The sequence below is a fragment of the Squalius cephalus genome (assembly GCF_949319135.1).
Source record: "Squalius cephalus genome assembly, chromosome: 18".
NCBI classification, from domain to species: Eukaryota; Metazoa; Chordata; class Actinopteri; order Cypriniformes; family Leuciscidae; genus Squalius; species Squalius cephalus.
The window spans coordinates 8,300,910-8,325,067 of record NC_137139.1 but is presented as its reverse complement, the minus strand read 5'-3'; the positions used below and the strand labels follow the sequence as shown (position 1 = coordinate 8,325,067).

General features: G+C 38.9%; 1 protein-coding gene across 1 annotated transcript in view; it reads right to left on the bottom strand.

Annotated features, from left to right (window-relative positions):
- The window catches only part of prdm5 (PR domain containing 5), an 84,848-nt gene that overhangs the window by 5,646 nt on the left and 55,044 nt on the right, over positions 1-24,158 (bottom strand). Inside the window, exons 14-15 of the mRNA XM_079848512.1 lie at positions 15,392-15,477; positions 9,995-10,099 (exon numbers count right to left, since the gene is read on the bottom strand). Of these exons, the coding sequence (XP_079704638.1) occupies positions 9,995-10,099; positions 15,392-15,477 (191 nt within the window). The remainder of the gene's footprint in view (positions 1-9,994; positions 10,100-15,391; positions 15,478-24,158) is intronic.

The window sequence follows — 24,158 nt, the reverse complement described above, 5'->3', positions numbered from 1 at the left end:
TATTGGAGTAACTTTTCCCAGATGGAAAGAGCTCATGAGGAGAAGATTTTAAAACATAAGCAATGGCCTGGCAAACCTACATTGTGGCTGTGACTTTTGTAGACTTTTTTCCAGGACAGGACATAATAAATTAGTCTAGTAGCCATAAGTGGATCTACGTTACATAACTCATAAAAAAAGAGCCATAAGAGGAAGGTTTTTATTTTGGAATTGATATTTAGTGAAGCAGCGCTTGTTTACAGACTTCATTCTGTAATGTTTTGTGTGTTAGTATGACTTCATGCCCTGTGACCGCAGAGAGGATGTGAAGGCAATGCTCAATACATCAGACCAGACACACAAACAACCAATAACTGAATGAATAAAAACACAACCAAAGAACTGCAAGCCAGGGTGAAATCTTCTAACTATGCCATATGTTATTGGTTGAGACCCTAACACACACACACACACACACACACACACACACACACACACACACACACACACACACACACACACACACACTTGTACATCTATCTTTATGAGGACATTCATTGACACAATGCAATCTCTAGCCGCTTACCCTAACCTTACCCATCACAACTAAGTGCCTAACCCAAACCCTTACCCTAAACCGACCCTTAACCTCATTATAACCTTATCCCTAAAACCAAGTCTTGACCCTCAAACAGGCCTTTAAAGGCTCTCAGAAAGTGAGGACCGGCCAAAATGTCCTCACGTTACTCTCTTTGTCCTCACTCCAATGGTCTAAAACTCAAACTGGTCCTCACAAAGATAGTTGTACAAGTACAAGTACAAACACGTACACACACGTACACACGTACGTACATGTACGTACACACACACACGTACACACACACACACACACACGTACACACACACACACAATTGGAAACAATGCTGCCAACAAAACAGACACTCAAAAACAGCCAGTTAGCAAACTGAAGCCAAACCGAGCAGTAAATCATATTCAGTTAAATCCTGCAGTCAAAGCAGCGGCCTGGTGCCATGATACACACACACACACACACACACACACACACACACACACACACACAAATCCATTTCACATGATTAATCGACTTTATCTCCTCAAGAACACTCAATATTCTTTATCTCCATGAAGAGACAGTGAGAGATATTGCAGCTGTCACTTTCTTCATAAAATGAATGTATTTTTTTTATTTAAACAGCATGAAAATACATTTACCGCCTTGATAGACGAATTATTAGTCTCAGTCTCTCACATGAACTGCAGATATTAATGGCTGTGGGCACAGGATGTCAGGATGTCTGTATGCTGGCCATGTGGTGGTAGAAATGTGTAAACCGCTAGAGATTCTGCTAAAGCTCCATGGCAAGAAAACTATAGAATACTCTGGAAAACTGAATCGCAGTCTTTGTAGATTTCATTTAGAAGTAAATATTTGAAATGAGGAAGTAATTGACTGGATTTGTATCATGTTATTAGTAATATTGTGAAATATTATTACAATTTAAAATAGCTATTTTCTATGTGAATATATTGTAAAATGTAATTTATTCCTGTGTTCAAAGCTGAATTTTCAGCATCATTACTCCAGTCTTCAGTGTCACATGATCCTCCAGAAATCTTTCTAATATGTTATGAATAGAAAGTTCAAAAGAACAGCAGTTATTTGAAATAGAAATCTTTTGTAGCATTATAAATGTCAATTACTGTCACTTTTGATCAATTGAATGCATACTTGCTGAATAAAAGTAATAAAAAAATCCTACTAACCCTAAACTTTTAAATGGTAGTGTATAATTTATAAATCATTTTGGGGTGTATTTTCAGATAAAAATAACTACACGGTAATATATTTTTCCTGTGAAATGGAATGAAATTAATCAAACTGTCATACAAGATTTTGTTCATACCGCCCATCTCTACATGCAAGTGCATGTTTGTGTCCTGTATTGCTAGTCGGAAACTTTGAAATGATGCTGCTGAGAAAAAAGCAAATATCCACATATATATATATATATATATATATATATATATATATATATATACAGTACTGTGCAAAAGTCTTAGGCATGTTAATATCCCCACCCCAAAAATGTCCCCAAAAATGTTTTTAAGTCAGTTATTCATATATTTTGCTGTAGTGTGTCAGTAGGAACTATCAGTTTACATTTCCAAACATTCTTTTTGCCATTAATTGTAATAATCCAGTGAGATTTGTGTATGCACAAGGAGTCTGACAACAGCCGGTATGATCTGATCTCACCATCATCGAGTCCGTCTGTGATTACATGAAGAAACAGAAAAAACTGAGACAGACTAAATCCAGAAGAACTGCGAGAACGTCTCAGAGACGCTTGAAGAAACCTTCCTGCAAAGCTACCTGAAAAACTATGCGCAAGTGTACCTGGATAAAAGCCGTTTTAAACGCAAAGGGTCGTTACACCAAATATTGATTTGGATTTGTTAATAGAAGTTAAATCATAAATAAATTCAATTTATGATTTTATTTTTGAAAGCATTCTCACTTTACAGCAAATTAACACAAGTGCCAGTGCTTTTCACAGTACTGTAGCTTTGCAGGAAGGTTTCTTCAAGCGTCTCGGAGACATTCCCGCAGTTCTTCTGGATTTAGTCTGTCTCAGTTTCTTCTGTTTCTTCATGTAATCACAGACGGACTCGATGATGGTGAGATCAGATCATACCGGCTATCGTCAGATTCCTTGTGCATACACAAATCTCACTGGATTATTACAATTAATGGCAAAAAGAATGTTTGGAAATGTAAACTGATATTTCCTACTGACACACTACAGCAAAAGTAACTGACTTAAAACCATTTTTGGGGACATTTTTGGGGTGGGGATATTAACATGCCTAAGACTTTTGCACAGTACTGTATATATATGTATATAGCTTGCATTTTCATTGTCATGAACAGTGTTAAAAATCCATATTTCTCAATGATAGATCCTAGTGATGACCTATAGATGGAGAAGAGCAGTGGTCCAAGCACTGAGCCCTGAGGCACCCCAGTAGCTAGATGTTGCGACTTAGGCCTCGTTTTCACTGTCAGTGAAATGTGACCCAATTCCGATTTTTTGCTCATATGTGACACAGATCCGATGTGTTCTATGACAGTGTAAACAGGAAAAAAATGCATGCATTCGGATATTTCGAGATCGGTTTCAGGCCTCATTCATATGTGGAAATAAATCAGATATGTGCCAATGCGACTGTCATGTAAACAGGCAGATCAGATTTTATGAGGCATTAGGCAACGTCTCCGCGGTTTAATGACGAGAGAAACCCTGACGTGCTTCTGCAAAGGGACGGATGGCCCGACAAAACGTTGTGTCGTCGTTGGAGAGGAATGTGGACAAACGTTGACACAACATATTGTTGTACACAACAAAATTTCAGATCCACTGCTCCTCGTTAAAGCCAATATTTAAACACAATATTCTCCCACCAGTCCTGAGATCTCTCTCACACACAATAACTGAAGCATATGTGCAATGATGGCACTTTTCGTCCTCCTTCGCCTCAAAATCATGGTGATGTTTGGCGAACTTCGCATATATCGCAGAGCTAGCATCAAGCATATTTCACGTCCGCCCATCTGTGCAAGAGAATTTAACCCTTTAAAGCTACACTGTGTAACTTTTTTAGTTGATTCTTAGCAAAAAACACTTAGTTCTTTCAAAAATATATGTGCTCATTAATGTATATTTACTTCTTTCAAGTAATAAAGTATTCTCTTAAGTTTATAATCTGCCATTGAAAGTACATATGGGTGAGGGGTTCGAATGCCGGTCGCCATGTTGCCCCTCCATCTTGAAACTACATTAGCCAAAGAGGGACATACCAGTAAATTCAAGCTTCGCCTTTTGCGTCTTTCACTCAGTGACACCGTGACGAATGCGAGGGGGAGATTACTCGCGAGTGCCGGCAGATTTGAAAGATAGTGTGTGTGTGTGTGTGTGTGTGTGCGCGTGCGTGCGTACTCACATTTGAAAGAGAGAATTAAAACGTCAATGCGACAGGCAAATCAGCAAGACCATAGTCAATATTGGAGTAACTTTTCCCAGATGGAAAGAGCTCATGAGGAGAAGATTTTAAAACGGACGCCGAGGTTGCCTGCTTTCTTCTCGACAGGTAATTCAGCCTGTTGTAATTCATTTGTGTAAATTCGAAGTTTTATAGTTGCTGTCTAACCATAGCATGGTTGTGCATAACGCCAGAACGACCTCTAGTATAACTTCATCCTCGCGTCAATGGTGAAAAAGTATTGTTTACCTTGTAACATAAATCTGTGCTGCGACAGATCACAGGTGATGAATAGTTTTAAAGGCGCAATTTTTTAAGCTATATAAAAAAAAAGGACACTGTAAATTTAGTTATTTTTAATTGCTTTTACTTTGTACACATTGTAACGTTAGCCTAATCTGATTATGCTGGGATAGCCGATTCCAAGGGTGACGTTTACCTCCTGACATCTGTCCTGTAGTTTTATTCATTTTAGACGTATTGTTTATTATTGTCATGGACGAAGTGATAACTGGAAGCCATGTTAATCTTGGAATAATACGGCCACCGTAGGAGTTAAAACGCCCTCGGAATTGAGAGGAACAGAAACTAATATTCACTGGGTAGTCATATACAATTTCACCACTAGATGGGGGTAAAAATCACACAGTGTAGCTTTAAGCATGCGCGATGTTTCAGATAGTATGGCAAGTGTAAACACATGAATCGGATATGGGTCACAGTTGAAAGAACGTGTAAACGGACGGTAAAAAAAAAAAAAACGGATAAAGGTAACAAATCATAATTGGGCATCAAGACCTGCAGTGTAAACGAGGCCTTAGACACCTCACCCCTCCACTACATCCTGATGGACCTACCTGAGAGGTAAGACCTGAACCATTAGAGTGCGGTTCCTGAGATGCCCTTTGTCTTTAGGTATATAGATATATATTGCTTGCATTGTCATGAACAGTGTTAAAAACCTAAAGTTTTTTTTTTTTGCCAACTTCAGTCAGCTTCTGGCCAACACTTGCATTCATTTCAAGGGTCTCGGAGCATGAGTTCTGGCACGTGTGTGTGAACGCGCTAAACAAACCCAGACCCTCTCAGATGTCCACAGCACACGCAGTGTGGTTCACTTGTAAAGATCTTTGTGAACACAACACGCTCAAGTTTCACTTTACTGTCACATTTGTTTAATTCCATTACACAACAGCTATTGCAGGACACCATACAAAAATAATTAAGCACAAATACGCTGGAATGCAGTTTATAGGGAAAGAGAAATGTTCATGCTGTAGTGAGCGTATAGAACAAGCAAACACCCAAAGCATCGACAAGTGCTAGAACCCTAGTGTCCTTATATTTCAATGAGAACAAGCTTGTTTAAATACATTCAAATATGTGATTTATTTATGATAAGTTTGAATGGTCCTTCACTTCAAAGTTGTAACTATTTAAGTCCAACTGAAACAATGTATTGACTAATCAGAAGTCAGGACTTGATCTATCCCTTGTGATAAAGAAGTGTGCTTAAATGTATCGAAAGTGCACTTTTTAGTGTACTCCAAATCCTCATAAAAGTATAGTTAAAAAACTGTACTTACAGATAATATAATATTAATAAACTACTAAAGTGTACTTAAAGAGTTTCTTAACCCACTTTTTAAAAAAGTGCCCTTCGCAATAATGTCAAATTAAAAGTTCAGAACGATGATCAAAACATAAATGGAGTAGATAGATGTATTTTTCACAAGGGATATGGAAACCCAGCAGAATAACGAGATCAAAGCCAATAAAGTTCCTTTAGAGCAGAAGTGCCGTGATAAACGCTAAAGTGTTTCAAAATGTTCAAATCATCGTTTTGACATTTCACAAAATAACACCACAAAGATCCTTTTCTTTAACTTCAACAGGAGCCGTGAAAGACAGACATGACCACCCCACAAACCACTTCAAAAGCAGTCAAACACTCAGAGAAAGTGAGTCAATAAATAAATTCGGAGTATAGATGGTTTCTGGCACATTGCACTTCAAAAATTCTGCGCATGAAAGAAGTGCCGGAATAATTTGCCACCGTTAATGGAAGTCATTCTAACAACCGTCATCAGAGCGCCAGATTTCAGACCAAATCAGTCCAGGCTCAAAAGACTTGTCACGTCAAATGCGGAAAGAAAAAACGAGGAAACAGCCAATTTCATTCTCTTATGGTCTTTAAAACAGTCAAAACTTAGAAAGACATGCTTGCAGCTTGCCACTAAAATCAAATAAATACACGGGGGATGTTTCTCATTTACAATCGGTGAAATGTACGTGTAGAGACCGCTCTGTGTGAGAGAGAGAGTGTGTGTGTTTAGATTCCTCAAGAGTCTCCTGCAGAGTGTGTTCACTGCTGGCAAAGCGTTTCAGACTGAGAGGAAACTGCTTTTATCTATATATCGGTTCCTGATTCACGCACTGCCTAAAAGAGAACAATAATAAAGCATCAAATTGTAAGTCTACAGTTGAAGAATAGCAACAGCACACTTCTCCTCAAGCGATGTGATTTGAGGAATCATTCACGTCTGTAGCACAATCAAGCTTTTTGAGGTCGGGTGTGCTAATTCTACTGCAAGTGCAACTTGGCACTGTGCCAAAAAAAACAACAACAACAATTTAGAACACCTTAGTAACTGCATAGCAACACCCTGGTAACCAGCCAAAACACCCTGGAATCATGGTGGCAAGTTTTGCAATGCGATGCCCTATAATGCTAATATTTTAAAAAAAACACTGATATTAATATTACACATACGATGGCAAACCTTTACAATAAGCTCCCATTAGTTAATGTTATGTGCATTAACTGACATTGACTAGTGCATCTGTTACAGTAGGCCTATGGAATCGAAGACTATCGATTCCAATTATTTTTCGAATGCATTGCGATTCTCTCTTCGATTTTTCGATTCTTGCGATTCTGAGCTTAGTTTTCAACAGCAGATGGCACTGCGTGCTTTAGAAACAGATGTACTCTGCTGGCTTCCAATGCCTCTTTAGCTTTCTTCTTCGTGAGCATTTGAGCGTGTGGTTAAAAACTAGCCTAGAGCACCATCTGCTGTTAAAAAACTAAGCTCAGAATCGATGCATTCCGGAAAAACTGGAATTGATCCACGAATCACAATGCATCGATTTATTGTCCCAGCCCTACTTTTGTGTTTCCCATCCAATAACATCATAAAAATCTGATCGACACTCCAGCCAAGTAGGTGGCAGTATTGCACCTTAACGCTGACTATCACGTCAAAAAAACTGAAAATGAAGACGATGCAGTGAGTAGCTGAAGAGCAGAGCACTGAAGAGGGGCTTCTGAAGTGACAGAGTGGTGCAGGTATGACGTCACTTTGTAGGCCAATCGACACTTAGCATCACGCTGGTTCCTTCGAGAAAAACCCAATAGGATTTTCAAATAGGCTGTTGGCTTACCGCTAAAAACAAGCTCTGTGATCAACAAAAGTTTATGATACTTGCATGTTTTGTCCATCAAGATAATTATCACAGATGAACACAACTTTGATGAATTTTGAAGCCTAATTAAATCGTCAGAAGTAAAAAGTTAAAGGCTATAAACAAACCACACCACAGTCCCACGACTTCAACGTCACCATCACTAAGCTTCCCACAACTCTTTCAGTCCTTATCTAAAAACATTTTCCCAGACCATTTGAGTTAGAATACTGTAGTTTATAAGAGCACACTTATAAGCATAACGATGCTGTAAAAGCGGACTGGGTTTACATGTTCAGCGTGATGACGTTTAATCTCCTCGACAGCCTCTGTAGTCCCATTAGCCATTCAACCAAAACCCCATTCAAAAAACCCATTGACTTCGGGACGATGGAACCGGAAATGTTAAAATGCTAACTCGTTTCCACGTTTTGGCCTACAAAGTGTATCATACCTGCACCACTCTATGAAATGATGAAGTAATGCAAAGACCAAAAACTGATGAACCTCAGTTTTGATGGAATAACATCACAACATTTATTTCAATTTTAGGTCAAGATCTTGTATTGTCAATGCAAGAGTCCAGCACTCTGTAAAGTCTCCTCCAGCACATCCCAAAGACTTTCAATGAGTTTAAGGTCTGGACTCAGAGGTGCATCAATTAATGTGTGATTCTTCATGCTTCTCCCAACCATTCTTACACAGTTTGAGCCTGATGAATCTTGATATCGTCATCCTGGAATATGGCCATGATGTTCCTACATGGTTGCTTAAGAAATTAAAAGCTACACACTCCATCAATTAGGCTTAGAAGAACTGTTGCCAAACATATAACATGATAGAAACATAATAATCACTGCAATAATGATCCAATCATAGACTCTTAAGCGTTTGTTTTAGTGTATTTTATCATTAAAATCCATTTTCACATTCATCTTGACTGAGAGGGCAGGATAGTCCGGGTGAGCGGGCGACGCCTGACCCTGGTGTAGCTTCTACTGCCACACAAAATCATGTCAGAGGAGATAACAGGCGAAAGAGAGAAACTCTGTCCGCACTCAAAAAACTTAGTTCAACAGTGTGGGACTTATTTGGATCCTAGTGAATAAAGCTCAATAAGATCAGTGGCCAGTTGCATAAATGCTTAGATTAGATCATCTAATATTTTCTTCAAGACTGGTCACATATTTTTTTTAACTCGTTACATTAAAAGGTATTGGTCTTTCGATTTAAATCTAAAAGTAAGACTGATTAGCCCTAACTAACTGCTAGTTGGTCAGACTAGTTCTAAAGACTCGATCTTAAGAAGATCATCAGTGCAGATTTTAGGTCCGTTCCTCACACAACCCCACCAAAAGACTTAAGAAGACTTGGAATTTGATTAATCTGAACCACTTTTAAGGTGCTTGTTTGTGGAGCCTCTTTGAATCTTGAAAGCTACAGTCATCATTTATTGTAATTGCATGGAAAAAAGTGGCATGCACTTTATTCAAAATGTCTCCTTTCATTCAGGAAGGACATGAGGGTGAGTAAATGAAGAATGAATCATTTGGCTGGACTGAGAAGCAGAGGACAGTGTGCATGTGTCCCAAGAAGGTCACCGTGATTTTGCCAAGTAAGACGTGTTCCTGGATCATTGTATTTTGGAACATTCCTGTCTGAAAGTTTAGTCCTAACCCAATCCCTACCTCTAAACCTAACCCTACCTTTAACTTATCCCTAAAATCAGAGGGAAATGGTAGGTGAATAACACTGATGTGGAAGCACATGACCCTGGTTATAAGCCTAAACTTGACATAAACTGTAAACGTGTCCCTCAAATCTGATTGGTTGATTGGAATGTTGTTCCAGGATCAACAAAGATGTGGATCCAGGAACATGTTGCACTTGGTGAAATCACGTTCGCCATCCTAAGAAACCGAGACAATGACGCAGAATGGACACAAACGTCTTTTCAGGGACAGTCCCATGATAAGAGGAGCTCACAACTGGTGTGTTTTGGAGTGAGGCCGGTCTGATTGTGTGTGTCTAAAGGAGCTGAAAGGTCAGAGATGGGTCAGTTTGTGCAGGGCGGTTTCGTCCTTGTGTCCGCCTGGCAGAACGTCCTTCCACTGCGGCTTTAACACCACAGTAACACCCTCACACACACACACACACACACAGATGCAGACAGACAGCTTGAGTTTATGTGGGGCGTTCTGGTTCGTGGTCTGATGCGCGTCACGGTGCTGATTATGTGGACTCAGCGTGGGCCGCGGGGTTAAACTCAAGCCCGGCTTTAGCTCTTCCAGCGGTCTTAGACTGAACCTCGCTGAACGTCACACATTACCCACAAGCCACTGCTCTCTCTCGGCTCTTCCACTGGGATGTGGCTGCGGTGTGTCGAGAGCGGTTGTGTGATAGTCAGCCAGAATCAGACATAAAAAGAGCCTGTGTTTGTGTGTCAGAATGCAACATTATGCAATGTGGTTTGCGTGTGTAACTCACGTCGCACTGGAAGGGCTTCTCTCCGGTGTGTGTGCGCATGTGTTCATCCAGACCGCGCTTCTGACTGAAGGCCTTGTTGCACTCGCTGCATTTATACGGCTTCTCCTGGAAGAGAGAGAACGGGAAACAGAGAAATACTGCTTATTGTGTGATTGAGTGGGGAAACTTGTCAATTAAAGAATCATGGCAAAAGTGAAATAATAGTTCAGAACTAAAGGTGATGTGCGTAATTGTTGTATTGCTTAATTTAATATGTAGAGACAGCTTTAATTCATTTGTATGTTGATTTTCCAGAAAACTGCAGTTTTTCTCGACCAGACAGACAGACAGCAACACTGACTCTTAGGATTATATATCAAAATTATATACAAATATCGTGACCACAAATTTAGATTTCCTTCTTATTAATTTGTTTATTCATTTTCTGCTTTTAGTTAAATCGTGGCTATGTTGTACTAATTTGTTTCCTCATTTTAATTTAGTTAAATCGTGTCCATAAACAAATGAATGAATCATGGGAACGAATAAGTACAACGTAACTATGATTTACCTTAAATGGGGAAACTAATTAATAAATCATGGGAACAAATTTTTCATGGCCACATTTTCTGTTTTTTTTTCTTCTGTACATGACATGCAGAGAAACACACACACACACACACACACACACACACACACACACACACACACACACACACACACATAGAAACACACACACACTCTCACTCACTCACACACACACTCTCACTCACTCGCACACAAACACACGCACTCTCACAAACACACACACACACAGACACACACTCACTCACTCACTCGCACGCACTCGCTCACACATACATGCAGACACACAATATACACACGCACGCACACATACACGCAGACACACAATATACACTCTCGCGCACACACTCACAACTTACACACGCACACACATGCATGCACAGACACACACACAGAGACAAACACACTCTCGCACACACACACACACACACACACACACACACACACAGGCACATATACCACACACATGCACGCACACACACACACATATACACACATATATATATATATATATATATATATATATATATATATATATATAATACATACTATATAATATTCTATATCTATATTACAAATCAGTATTTATTCAATGTTTTTAACATTGGTCATTCACGTATTTGAATCTCTTAACTACATACTATTACGAAATATTTCGGACTCCACCTGAAGGACTCAAAACAGGCAGGTGTCTCTTTGAGGAGGACTGGACACTCCTGATGTAGGAGTTTCCTACAGTTAGTGTGTTTTTCAGGAGACTAATGAAGAGCTGATACATTCAGAGAGAGAGAATAATCCCTCAGGCATGAACATACATCTGTATGTTTACAGAAACTAGAGATCGCCGTTACACACACACACACACTGAAGATGGACTGGGATAAACAAATGAAGTGCCTTTCATGTGTTACACACCTGGAACTCATTTCACATGGACACACGCATACATTTACTTATATAACAGACTAAAACACACAGCACTCCTGTCACACCACAAACACATACCGAATAAAACACACCTGGACATAATAACATACACCTTTGATGTCCTTTTTTTCACGATTTACCCATTGTGTGTGTGTGTGTGTGTGTGTGTGTCCTGGTAAACCCTATGCTATGGGGACAGAATTTCCCCACAAGGACATTTTTGTTCCCATGTGGGAAACAGCTTATAAATCATACAGAGTGATATTGTTTGAAAATGTACAAAATGCAGAAGGTTTTCTGTGATGGTTAGGTTGGGGTCGGGTTAGTGTGTGTGTGTGTGTGTGTGTGTGTGTGTGTGTGTGTGATGGGTAGGTTTAGGGGTAGGGTTAGTGTAAGGGGAGATAATATACAGTTTGTACAGTATAAAAACCATTGTGTCTATAAAACATGGAAACCCAACGTGTGTGTGTGTGTGTGTGTGTGTGTGTGTTGAGCAGCATGGTGAACATGCACACATTGATAGTCCACTCACACCTCCGACACCCAGCTATCACGGGAATGGGTGTTCACAGGAAGAGAGGATCCTGGGAAATGGAGCAGGGCGAGGTGTGGTCACACCACACAGGATACGCAAGGTGCCGAGGATCAAGTGTGTGAGTGTGTTTGTCAGAGCGAGACGTAATCAATATGGGCCTGGGCCAGAGTGGACACGTGTGTTTGAGTAAGAGAGGCAAAAAGATTGAGTGTAAGATGAGAGTTTTGGCGATTCTAGAGTATAATCCATCCAGCGTGTTGCTGTGAGGCTCCCTCGCTGAATCAGGTCAGCGGTAAAACCGTCAGCTGGGACCATCAGCAACACGACCCCCACACAAATATGCAAAGGTCAACAGTCACAGACTACGACATACGTACATTAGGACAGATGGGCAATAGTGGACGGCCCATAATGCTTTGCAGCTTTGTCAGTCTACTGGAGCAGGTCTTGCTAGAAAAACAGCGAACAAGAACAAGACCGCAATAAACCCAAACAAATCCAAATGTTTTATGCTGAAAACAAGACCAAAATATCGCTAACCGCACATGCTCACTTTAAAGGATTAGTTCACCTCAAAATGAAAATTTCCTGATCATTTACTCACCCCAATGCTATCCAAGATGTCCATGTCTTTCTTTCATCAGTGGAAAATAAATTAAGTATTTTGAGGAAATCATTTCAGGATTTTTCTCCACACAATGGACTTCAATGGCAACCAGAATGTTGAAGTTCAAATCAATGCCGTTTCAAGGGGCTCTGAAGTGCTTCAAAGGGCTCTGCACGATCCCAGCTGAGGAATGAGGTCTTATCTAGTGCAACGATCGATCATTTTCTAAAAAAAATTAGTTTTAATTTTGAGTACACGAGGTGCATCGCTCTAGAGTGACGTCAAAACCCGGAAGAATAATTCGCCAGTGGTTTCCTTGAGATTCTCCAATTGGGTTTTTTTCATTTTATGAGTGAAATAAGGTCTGTGGTAAACATAACTTGAAGATACGGTTTGCTCTTCAGCATTAATGTGAATTTTGAAGCTATTATGTATATTTATAATATATTTATATTTATAATAAAAAAAGTATGTTTTTAACAAGTAACTAGATAAGACAGTTTGGAGTGTGTGCAGTTTACGTTGTAGAACACAAGTACCAAATCGTATAGAAGTATCGTTAAGTTATGTTTACCACAAGCTTTGTTTTACTCATAAATTGAAAAACCCCATAGGAAAATCTTGAGGGAACCAGCGGCGAATTAGACTTCCAGGTTTTGATGTCACGACTGCAGCCCTCTATTCCAACACAAGTATTTGTGTGATACAGGCCTAAACGGGAAGAAATACCTGTCACTTAAGAGGATTAGCACAGTTCTGTCACTGCTTGTTCTCGTTACCGCATCACGATTGCTTTGTTTTCATACGATGTCTTAATGGCTGTGTTTCTGTGCTGTGTCAGTCCACAGCTCGTATGTTATGCTGCAGAATTACAGGATCACGGTCCATATTTGGCAAAGCGCTCTAATGATGTGCTGCGTCTGCTCTGCTTTCTTAGGTTTTCCTGGATTAACACTGATGTTGCCACTCTGTCTGTGTTATAAATCTGAGAGACACTGCTATTCTCAATGATTGGGGGAAAGATGGGAGAAGTGATACGGTTCTTTCAGGAAATGATGTCATATACATCCATGCCATCCATCATCAGAGATCAGCTTTCCAAAAACTATTTAGCTATATAGCATATTCTATTCAAAGCGTTTCTTAGCTTCCACTATGAAATTTCTCCACCCAATCATTGGTAGGTTCATTTACATAATAATTTGAAAATCGAGTTGGTGTGTGCAAACGTGTCTAGTTACAGGTAAATGTTAACAGCCATACCGACTCAAATCCCTGCTGTGTTGATGATATTACAACCTCTGCGAACATTACATAGTTTCAGAGGCTGTCATAGCCTTGGCACTGACCAGTGAACCCTTTATCACTTTCAATTCACATTGAAGAACTCACATACTGACAATTGTGCCACTTTTTCTTCACGCTGATGTGCCAAAATTGTGCTATAGTATGTGAAGGGGTGAGACATTTCAGAACCAAATGTCTATTGATCACCCCTCATCCATATTTTGGATCATCGGCATTTGGCTTTTACAGTAATAACAGGGATGTAAATATTTCAAAAACTCACATCTGTTAAATAAGTGGTGTAATATGGCCAATCATGTGTCTGTTGCTGCTTTTATGTCATGCACATGGACATGTCTGGAAACGCACACACACAGATCAGGTGTTTATGTAGTAGCCTTTTCAGGCAGATGTTGAAGTAAGTGTATTGCTTGTGTTTTGTTCTGTGGTGAGGAGATGTTTCCCGCTGCTGTGAACGTTAAAAATATCCACTGTAAACACACAACTTCAAAACTTGATTTTAACACAAGGATATAGAGATAAGTTCACTATAGTTCCCTAGTATAATATCTTAGTGTATATAGTTTTGTTTAGTGTATATTCTTAGTATAAAGAATAAACCTCTCTCCACTTCAGTGCCACGTTATGGACTCTTTCTTTGCTATTGTTTGGTTTTCTTTAGTTCCTGTTTCCATGCTCTGTTTAGTTTTGGTTTCCCTGGTTACTGATTCCTTGGTTACTGATGTCCTTATTTGTTTCTATGTTTACTTATGATTTGCACCTGTCTCTCATTATGTTCGCCTTGTATATATATACTCCCTGTTATGTTCAATCCCTTATGGGTTTTTGTTTATGATTTGTGTGGTTAGCGTTAATCCCTGCTTGACCTCCTGTGTTTCTCCTCAGTATTTTGGATGATAATAAAGACTGTCTACTTGAATCTTCGTCTTCAATCTTTGTGTGCACTTACCACAGTAGCGTTTCAGGCCACATTCACAAAATAATTTAAGGACTAAAATATACTTATTAAACAAATCAATAAAGATATGTTGCTAATGAAATAGCAGGGGTTCCCAAACTCTTTTGTCAGCTAAACCCCTTAGTAGTAGTATGTTTTATCTCAAATTATTACTGTTGTAAATTAAAAATGTATAGTAAAATAAAAATAAAAATATTTGATAATTATAGTAATGAAATCTACTGCAATGCTTAACTCTGAAACGCTGCGCATCTGACTATATACATATTTATTTAAATTGCCTTTTATTTGATAATCACACTGTATTGCGAATATCATGCAGCCAAGTGTATTTATTTTAATTTTAATTAAATTGCATGTTTTTTTTAACTAAAAATATCTTTCGCATACATGCACAAGCAGAGTAATGCAAAGGCAATGGACAAATCAGTGAGAGAGAGATGGAGAGGTGAATGTACATTTGTAAATAAATCTGTGCATGTATGTGTGTAGTCTTACCCGAGTGTGTGTACGTATGTGCATTTTAAGGCCGTCGTTCTTGCTGAAGGCCTTGTCACAGTATGGGCACTGATACGGCCGCTCACCTGAAGACAGACAAGGACAAACAAACAGCAGACTTTCAAAAAACAACTCACAAACACATCTGCTTAATGTGAACAAACAAATAAATAATTATTAGGAAGAATATAAGATACATATTTTACTTCACACTGATATATAATACGACAGCAAAATGTTATAAGAGCATAAAAGAATCAATTCTACATCCTTCAGGAAGTAACTACTCTACCATGTGACCAAATTTCAAGATATTACAATTTCACAGCACTTTGGCACAGACATGGTGCTGTTAACAAGACACCATTGACTGCTACTGACGACAAGAAGGGGGTGGGGTGGCACTAGTCGCGTTTCCATTACTCTTCAAATTGCGCAAATTGAAATTGCGAATTGAAAATATGCCCAAAGGAAACACAAAAAAAAAAAAAAAAATGCTCGTATTTGTTTTTTCAGGCAATTCGAAAAAGAATATTTAGCAAAACTGCAATGGAAAAAGTATTGTCGCATTTACAGATCACCTGGCGTTCGTAAAAGTCGATCATTCTTTAAAGAAGGCGCGGTATGTTTGAACAGAAGATCAGACAGAGTTCTTTGATAAACTCATAAAGTATTATGGGTATTATTCTCGCCATTAATGTTGGATAACACGCCTATGTCTCCTTCCATTAAAAATAATGGCTAGTGGTGGCTGAGATTTACATAAACCTACCAGCGTCCATGCCATGATTTTTGGAAGGACTTATCGCGAGAGTAAAAAATGACGTTTAGTCGCAGAACATCGGTTAATGGAAACGCCGTCATTTCGCAATATTTTTTTTATCGACATATAGAAAATAACCAGAAAAAGTAATGGAATGGAATGGAAACGCTGCTAGTCACTCGTTCCGTCATACTACTGCATAATATCTGACCCTTACATCTAAGCCAGTGTTGGTATAAAGACGCTTGAACTGGAGAAGATTTCCATGTCGAAAAAGGCGGGGCTGCAGAGCCACACCTACCTATTACATCATCACCATGGACCAATGGTGGTTCAAAGGTGTTTAACAGCTGGAGCTTTGGCAAGTGGTTTTGAACTTCCAAAACAAACTCCAAATGAATTTCATTGTGGCCTGATTTTTTAAAAAAAAATTATTTTTTGCAAAATGACATCACACCAGTTTGTTCGTAAATTTCGCTTGAAGTATATTGGTGACTTAATTCAGTTACTTGGATGCTAGAATACGTTCTCAAAAGTAAGACTCATAAACAAAGACCATGACGTGGCAGTGGCATGATTCTTTTTGGGGTATTTTTTGGTAACACAGTCAGTTACGTCATTGTTCAAGTCAGTTGGTTTTAACAGAACTCCACAGATCTCCATCTGAGGAAGAGTGCCAACTCTCTAATTGGTGATCAAGGCACATTACGGCATCACGATCACTCTTAAAGTTCTGCATCACTGGAATCAAAGCTTGGAAAACAAACTGGAATCTTCTGCCTTTTTGGATTGAGAATGTTTTGATGCCAGGCATAATTCGGGTTTGGAACGAGAAACTTGGCACAGAACTTCGGAATCTGCATAATATTAAGGGCTCCAATATGTTGTGGTATTCAGTGCAGAACGTGTATTGTGCACAGAACCAGCAAAATAAAACACATTTGATGACTTACTTTGAGGGTATAAATTCTGCACCTTAAGGCTGAATAACTTTTGTAAAAATGTGTTCCACGTTTTTGATTGCAAATACATTTTTTAACCTTTTTTATGCATATTGATATTTCAATCAGATATATATTTATGCAAACAGAGAAGGCTTTAATCTTTATGAATGCGAATATATATATGCGATTTGGTCCAAAGAGGGTCTAGATATATGCTGCCTGATCTCTGACTACATAAAGTCTGGAATAATGTGTCCACAAGGAATTTAAAATATAAAACAGGATTTCCAAATCAATACTTCATGTGTCTTTAGATTGCTGGTCTTCCTCTCCAGAAATGTAAAACCAAACACACAGGGTTTTTGTGTCTCTATCTCCACCATCTTGAACCGCAGAGACCTGAAGTGGGTGGAGCCGGTTAGGCCACGCCCCTCCGCGGATCAAAGAGGTGCTGAGCTGAATGGGAGAGATGCTATCGGAGCGCGCTCGGTATTACCACAAAGGAGGAGTGACAAGCTGTCAATCAGAGAGCGGACCAACACGTGGGTCTGCTTAAGATAAAGCTGATCCAGGTTTCAGATAGCAGAGCAGTTATGATTGCCGCTCTGCAATCCTGCAGTGTGAGGTAACAAACACTGCTTCGCTGGAAGCCCAATTCAGTAGTTTAGCCAAAGAAAATACTACTAATTAACATAATATCAAAATTGCATTGCAATGTGAATTCTATAAGCATTACACATTACTATCATTTATTACAATAACCTCTGGTTTCACAAACAAGGCATAGGACGATCTCCAATCTCTGTGTGTGAGTGATGTCTGTGTGCTTCAATGAAAGCAGGCATTAATAGAGAACAGTGATTAAACTGACTGGAACTACCAGCGCATTAAACCCTTTTAATGCAGATCTTCCAGCCAATCAGAATCAAGCATTCAGACAGAAACATGGTGTAATTAAAGAATACATTTTCCTTGTTACAAATTAGTCAAGAAGGCCTTATTTGACTGACTTTTACCAAATGAATGCCTAAGTACCACTTGAAAAGACGTTTTACATCAACAACAATGTATGGGATGCAGCGTTTCCACACAATTCCACTGATTTTTGCCACATAGTCAGTGCAGAAAAGCAATAAAACGCACAGATAATTTCTTATGAGTGTAATTACAACCTGGACACTACAATGTAAAGTGTGATCAGGCAGTGGCATACTTTAAATAATGTGGTTAAATTCGCAATAAATGAAAATGGGACATCTCTCCATAGATTAAGGCCTGTTTCACACGGGCGTCTGCAGCATGTGTGTGCTGTAAGTGACGTGTAATTCATTTCAGTGCACATATTAACAGGCTACAGTATTCTGCACTCATAAGCAGCTCAGAAACAGGGGCTAAACTGCAAATGAGTTTCAGTGCTGAAAGCTATTTACAGTGTGTCACATGCTGAACTGAATAAAAAAAAAAAAAAATGCAATGTAAAAATGCAATACAAATCTCTTTACTGACACAATCTTTTGTAATACATGCGGTTCTGAAGCAACCCATCTGTCTATTACCATTTGTATTATGTATATTGGATCCTAATGCATCCAAATTAGATTTCATGGTAATCAAGTTAGTACAACTTCTGAATGGCCCACTCCTGATGTTAAAACTGTTACACTGGGAGAAATAATAATAATATTTGAACACTAAATTTTCACAATTATTACAAAGAATTGGCAAGTAACACATTGAATTAAACATGACATTGTTATGTAGAAAGACTAAAATTGTATTTTCTTGTAGAACGTACTGCAAAAATCGTTGTTTTATTTACAATTTTGAAAAACTGCAGTGTATTAGTGTTGTAACCCAAATATTAATTATTTTCCTTTCTACAGCCACAGGTACAGGCTGCAATATTTGACTTGACAGAAAAAGAAAAAGAAACTTTCCATAGAAGTAGAAACTTTACGCTAATGCCCCCTTTAGCGGCACTTATAACCAAGTAGAGAACGTAATGCGTATACTGTGCATTATATTGTGTTGTCTGATGGATTTATTTTAAAATCAGGACTATGTGGCGTACAAAATAGGCTTTGCATGATGTCAGCAAAAAGATTTCCCCACATAAGACACAGAGTTAGAGATAAAAGTTAGCTCATTGGCACAGTTTCAGTCGCTCTGGCCTGTTGTGTAGGAATTATTTAGAGAGTTTCGGAAAAGACGTAAAATATCAGGCTCACATAACCGTGAGATCCAGCTGTCACTAGCAGGAAGCAGAGAGAAGCCCAGGCACGTGAAACAAAGCTCTATTCTCATTACAGGCCTTTCTGGGCTAATGAAATAAGGGTTTTCTGGATGGAGAATGGCTCCCTTTGGAATAGGTAATGCGTCTGGCAATTGGGGCAGCCCCACAGAGAAACGTGAAATGGCAAAACATAACTTAATAAGACACTGCCTTCAGAGAGATGCCAATTGCTGTGTTCCTGTGTGTGTCCTGATTGTGCAACAATCCAGTTTCTAATTCGCTTTCTTGTCAATGCAATCTCTTGAGGGAATATTTGTTGGATCAAGAAAAAAAAAACTTTCGTAGATTAATTAGATAAACGAAGAGATTGGCGAGGGAAAATGTATGCTGCCCTTTGAATAATAAGGTTAATTAGCTCAGCTTCAGGGGGAATGCACATGTAAGATGTTCATTGAACATGAGACCGCTCTCCAAACGAGTCTGCCGAGGCTTTACAAATGATCCGTTATGGTGCTGATTTGATGGTGACAAGCTTCCCTTGTACACTTCCAAAATATGGATGTAATGCACAGTGTAAAAACCAATGCAATCCACTTAGCATAGTTCTTCATTACGGGAATAAAACCCAGCGCCTTCCACATTCTCCAAAGCAACTTCACGACTGCTTTTAGTTTCCATGTTGTCCTAAACAACCTTATACAACTCTATACAGGTGAAACTCAAAAAATTAGAATATCGTGCAAAAGTTCATTTATTTCAGTAATTCAACTTAAAATGTGAAACTAATATATTATATAGACTCATTACATGCAAAGTGAGATATTTCAAGCCTTTATTTGTTATAATTTTGATGATTATGGTTTACAGCTTATGAAAACCCCAAATTCAAAATATGTAAGCCATAAGCCATAATCATCAAAATAACAACGAAGGCTTGAAATATCTCACTTTGCATGTAATTTTCTATATATTAGTTTCACCTTTTAAGTTGAATTACTGAAATAAATGAACTTTTGCACGATATTCAAATTTTTCGAGTTTTTTGCATGTGCATCTTGAAACCAGTCTTCACCAGCCGCATCTTAAAACCACATATCACATCCCCATCTATCTCTTGAGATTCAGTGGTTTCCTCCTGTATTTTGGTGAGTGTTTCTGCCATCAGGAAACGTCCTCACCCTGTAAAAGCTATTTATAACCATTGCGTCTGTTGTATTTGTCTAGCATGGTTTGATGCTAATTTGCAACTTTCATTGACAATGTCAGTGTCGGTTTACAGGTCAGGATGTTGACAAACAAGAAAATGTCCTTCGCAGATGTGCTTGGGTACATCAAGAGGAATCCATCATGTATGTAACAAGTAGGGTATTGGGTTAGAGCTCGTCTTAGCCTGAAGGACCTCTGTAGAAGACATTAGAAGAGGGATCCAACAAGACCGTGTTCAGCCCCGGACCCTGGGTCAAGGGATTTGAGCATCTGTCAGGTCTGTAAAACAGGGATTAGCTCAGGACAAAAAGAGCCTGTGCTTTCATAAGCAGATGGTATTGAGGACGACCGTTCCTGGCTGAGGTTCTGCCGCTTCTTCCAACAGTCTGACGGACCATTGTCTTATGATAGGAGTCTCCAATATGCGGAGACATATCAAATACATCATGGCACATTCCCTTTAGGATATTGATCTACATCGAGAGCAGCATCTAGCTCCACACAACAGTATACATGGGTGTTCGTACAAAAAACATTGTGTTTTAAAGAAGACACACCTCAAAAACACCTTACTTTGCTTTATAGTTGTTTTTGAAAGCAAGAACACGTCATGGCGTGCGTTTCACCTACAACGACACAACTCGCTGCTTAACTACTGTAGTACAATGCATTGTTGAAATCAACTAGCTAGTCACGTCTGTTTCCCAAAACCATATTGTTGCAAATTGGTCGTTCAACCACGTTGGTTGATGATGTCACGAACTTGGTGGAGGAATAACTTCTTTTAATGAATCGTTTGAGATTGAATTAATACTAGACTTTAAATAAATTAAATAAACTGCTGTAAATTACGGACATGGCATCTGAGGACTGTTTCTCATTTTTCTCAGTTATTTTGCTTTATTTCCAGATTCAATCATAGGCTCGTTCTTACGAACTAGAGCACATTCGCACTCTTCAAAAACAACGCTTTAAATCTCTTGACAAACTAAAAGATGGAAACAACATTTGTATGTTTTCTAAATAAAATATGCAGATTGTACTGAATGTCAGCTTGCTTATTTGGCTCAAGATAAGGATTTATTGAGTCCACATGTCATGCAAACAAGAAACTCAGCTTCTAACCACAGCTCGAGAGTGTCGTCCCAAACACACAACTTTGCGATGTTGTTTGCGAATGTTCGTTGGAACTATGTTTTCAGGAAACACCGACTCGTTGAACTGCTGATAACAACAGAACTTGCGACCATAGTTGGCTAACGATGCTTTTGGGAAACGCACCCCTGTGTGAATGGTCCCTAAGAGTGTGTGTTGTCTTGATAGTTGTTGGATTTAGTACTAAAAGTAAAAGTCTTCTAATAGAAATAGGAGCCACACCGATATTACAATTCTAGATGATAACGATAAGCTGCTAATTATTTTCATGTTATGGCTGATGACAGACAAATGGCTAATATTAAAATTCTTAACTATTTTGCCAAAAACTAAAATAAATTGCTTTAAATGCTACAAGTGAAAGACATCCTAACATGTAAAATGTAAAGTATAAAAAAAATCATTTTGAGATTTGATAAAGATTAAATTTAACATTGAGCACTAGATGATGGCAAAGTGAGTCTACTCACCTAAATTGGGTAAATTAGGAAGCACAATTATATATATATATATATATATATATATATATTAACTCTCAACTATTGGTCAATAACTAATACAGTACAGATGTTTTATACATATATTACACATTCTTACTTTGAAGGGAAATATTATTAAGAGATATATTCCACCCAAACATGAAAATCCTGAACTCAATATACTCCAGCTCATGTCGTTCAAAAACTGTATGACTTGTATATTTTTTTGACCATGCATTGGAAGTTAGGGGCTCCAATTTTGTTTGTTTCCCAACATTCTTCAAAATATCTTGTTCTGCTGAAATGAATACAGGTTTGGAGTGACATGGCCTCTTTTGCCTTGGGCCGATAAGTATCCACATAGGAACAGGTTAAAAAAACGACTCATAACACTGTAGTGTAGTGGTGGCATATGCAAACATAACTCGCTTCAAAACATAACTTCTTCCAAAACTGTGAAAATCTACTCGTTATTTTGATTTATCTAGTGGATCACTATCTGAGACCCTAGTGTGCGGAAAGGGGGCTAACTGATTTAGCATGTGTTGTAATGCGACACCGTCTTTGTGTGACCCGAATGTCTCTGCTCTCTTTCCAGATCCCCGGCGGTCCCCTGTGGCCCCAGACACCCCCGTCTGCTAATCGATCCGTTTGGCACCCCCCTCGTGTGAGAGTGTGTGTGTGTGTGTGAGAGTGTCTGGTGAACAGATGGTTGTCCCTGTCACATGCCGAGCATTGTGCTGGTGTTATGGGGAGATCTTTGTAGCTCAGGGCCTTCAGAAAGAAAGACATTAGGCCTGTCCATCACACACTCCATCCTGGCTTCCTTTTTTCATTCCAACATCCAAAACAGACTCACCCATGCAAGTTAACACATTCACACACACACACACAGTTAATGTAAGCTTGAATGCCGCCGGGTACGGACCAGCAGACTGGAATGGTGCAGTAATACAATATTGATCGGTTCTGACCGATAAGTGATTGACTTTGATCAGTCACAGACACACCCAATCACTTCATACTTGACCTGGTGATTACTGACAGACCTTCACAACTAATGCTGCTGCCGCCACACATGCTTAAACGTTACCATGTACGCACTGTGTTCAGTACACGTATGCAGACTTACACACACTGCCACCCAGAATGGTTGACTAGTCAGTGAATATTGACTTTTTTTTAGTGAGAGGTGCTTTAAATTAAATTAAAAGGCACACTATGTAAGCTTTTTGGATTCAAATTTCCAAAAAACACAAGAAAAATGTTTTGATTCAGGAAACACAACACAAGAAAAATGTTATATATTTTGTTGATTTGTGTACTTACATTATCCCAGATGTTTCTAAGAATGTTTAAATCCAAATAAATAAGCCGTTTTAACCAGGACACGGACCGCCTATCAATGTCAGTGAATAGTGACTTCTTTAGTGAGGTGCTTTAAATCTAATTAAGTGTTTTGATTTATTGCCGAATGGTTTCACGTGCTGACAGTGGAATGTTCACAACATGAATGTACGGTGCAAAGATCTGAACCAGTTTGGACAAGCAATTTGTCTTTTTGGCCCAATATGGGAAAAAATGGCAGACATTGGGAATTACGATGCAAAGTCACTGCCTGAAAGTAGGTGGCACTTATGGAACAATTTGTTCAAAACACCAAACAACACAAATTACAGTGGCCCTGTCCCAATTGGCCATTGCATGCACATGTCCATTAAAGGATTAGTTCACTTCAGAATTAAAATTTCCTGATAATTTACTCACCCCTATGTCACTCACAATGTTCATGTCTTTCTTTCTTCAGTCGAAAAGAAATGAAGGTTTTTGAGGAAAACATTCCCAGATTTTTCTCCATATAGTGACTTCAACGGGTATCAACGGGTTGAAGGTCCAAATTGTAGTTTCAATGCAGCTTCAAAGGCTCTACACGATCCCAGACGAGGAATAAGAGTCTTATCAAGCCAAACCATCAGTCATTTTCAAA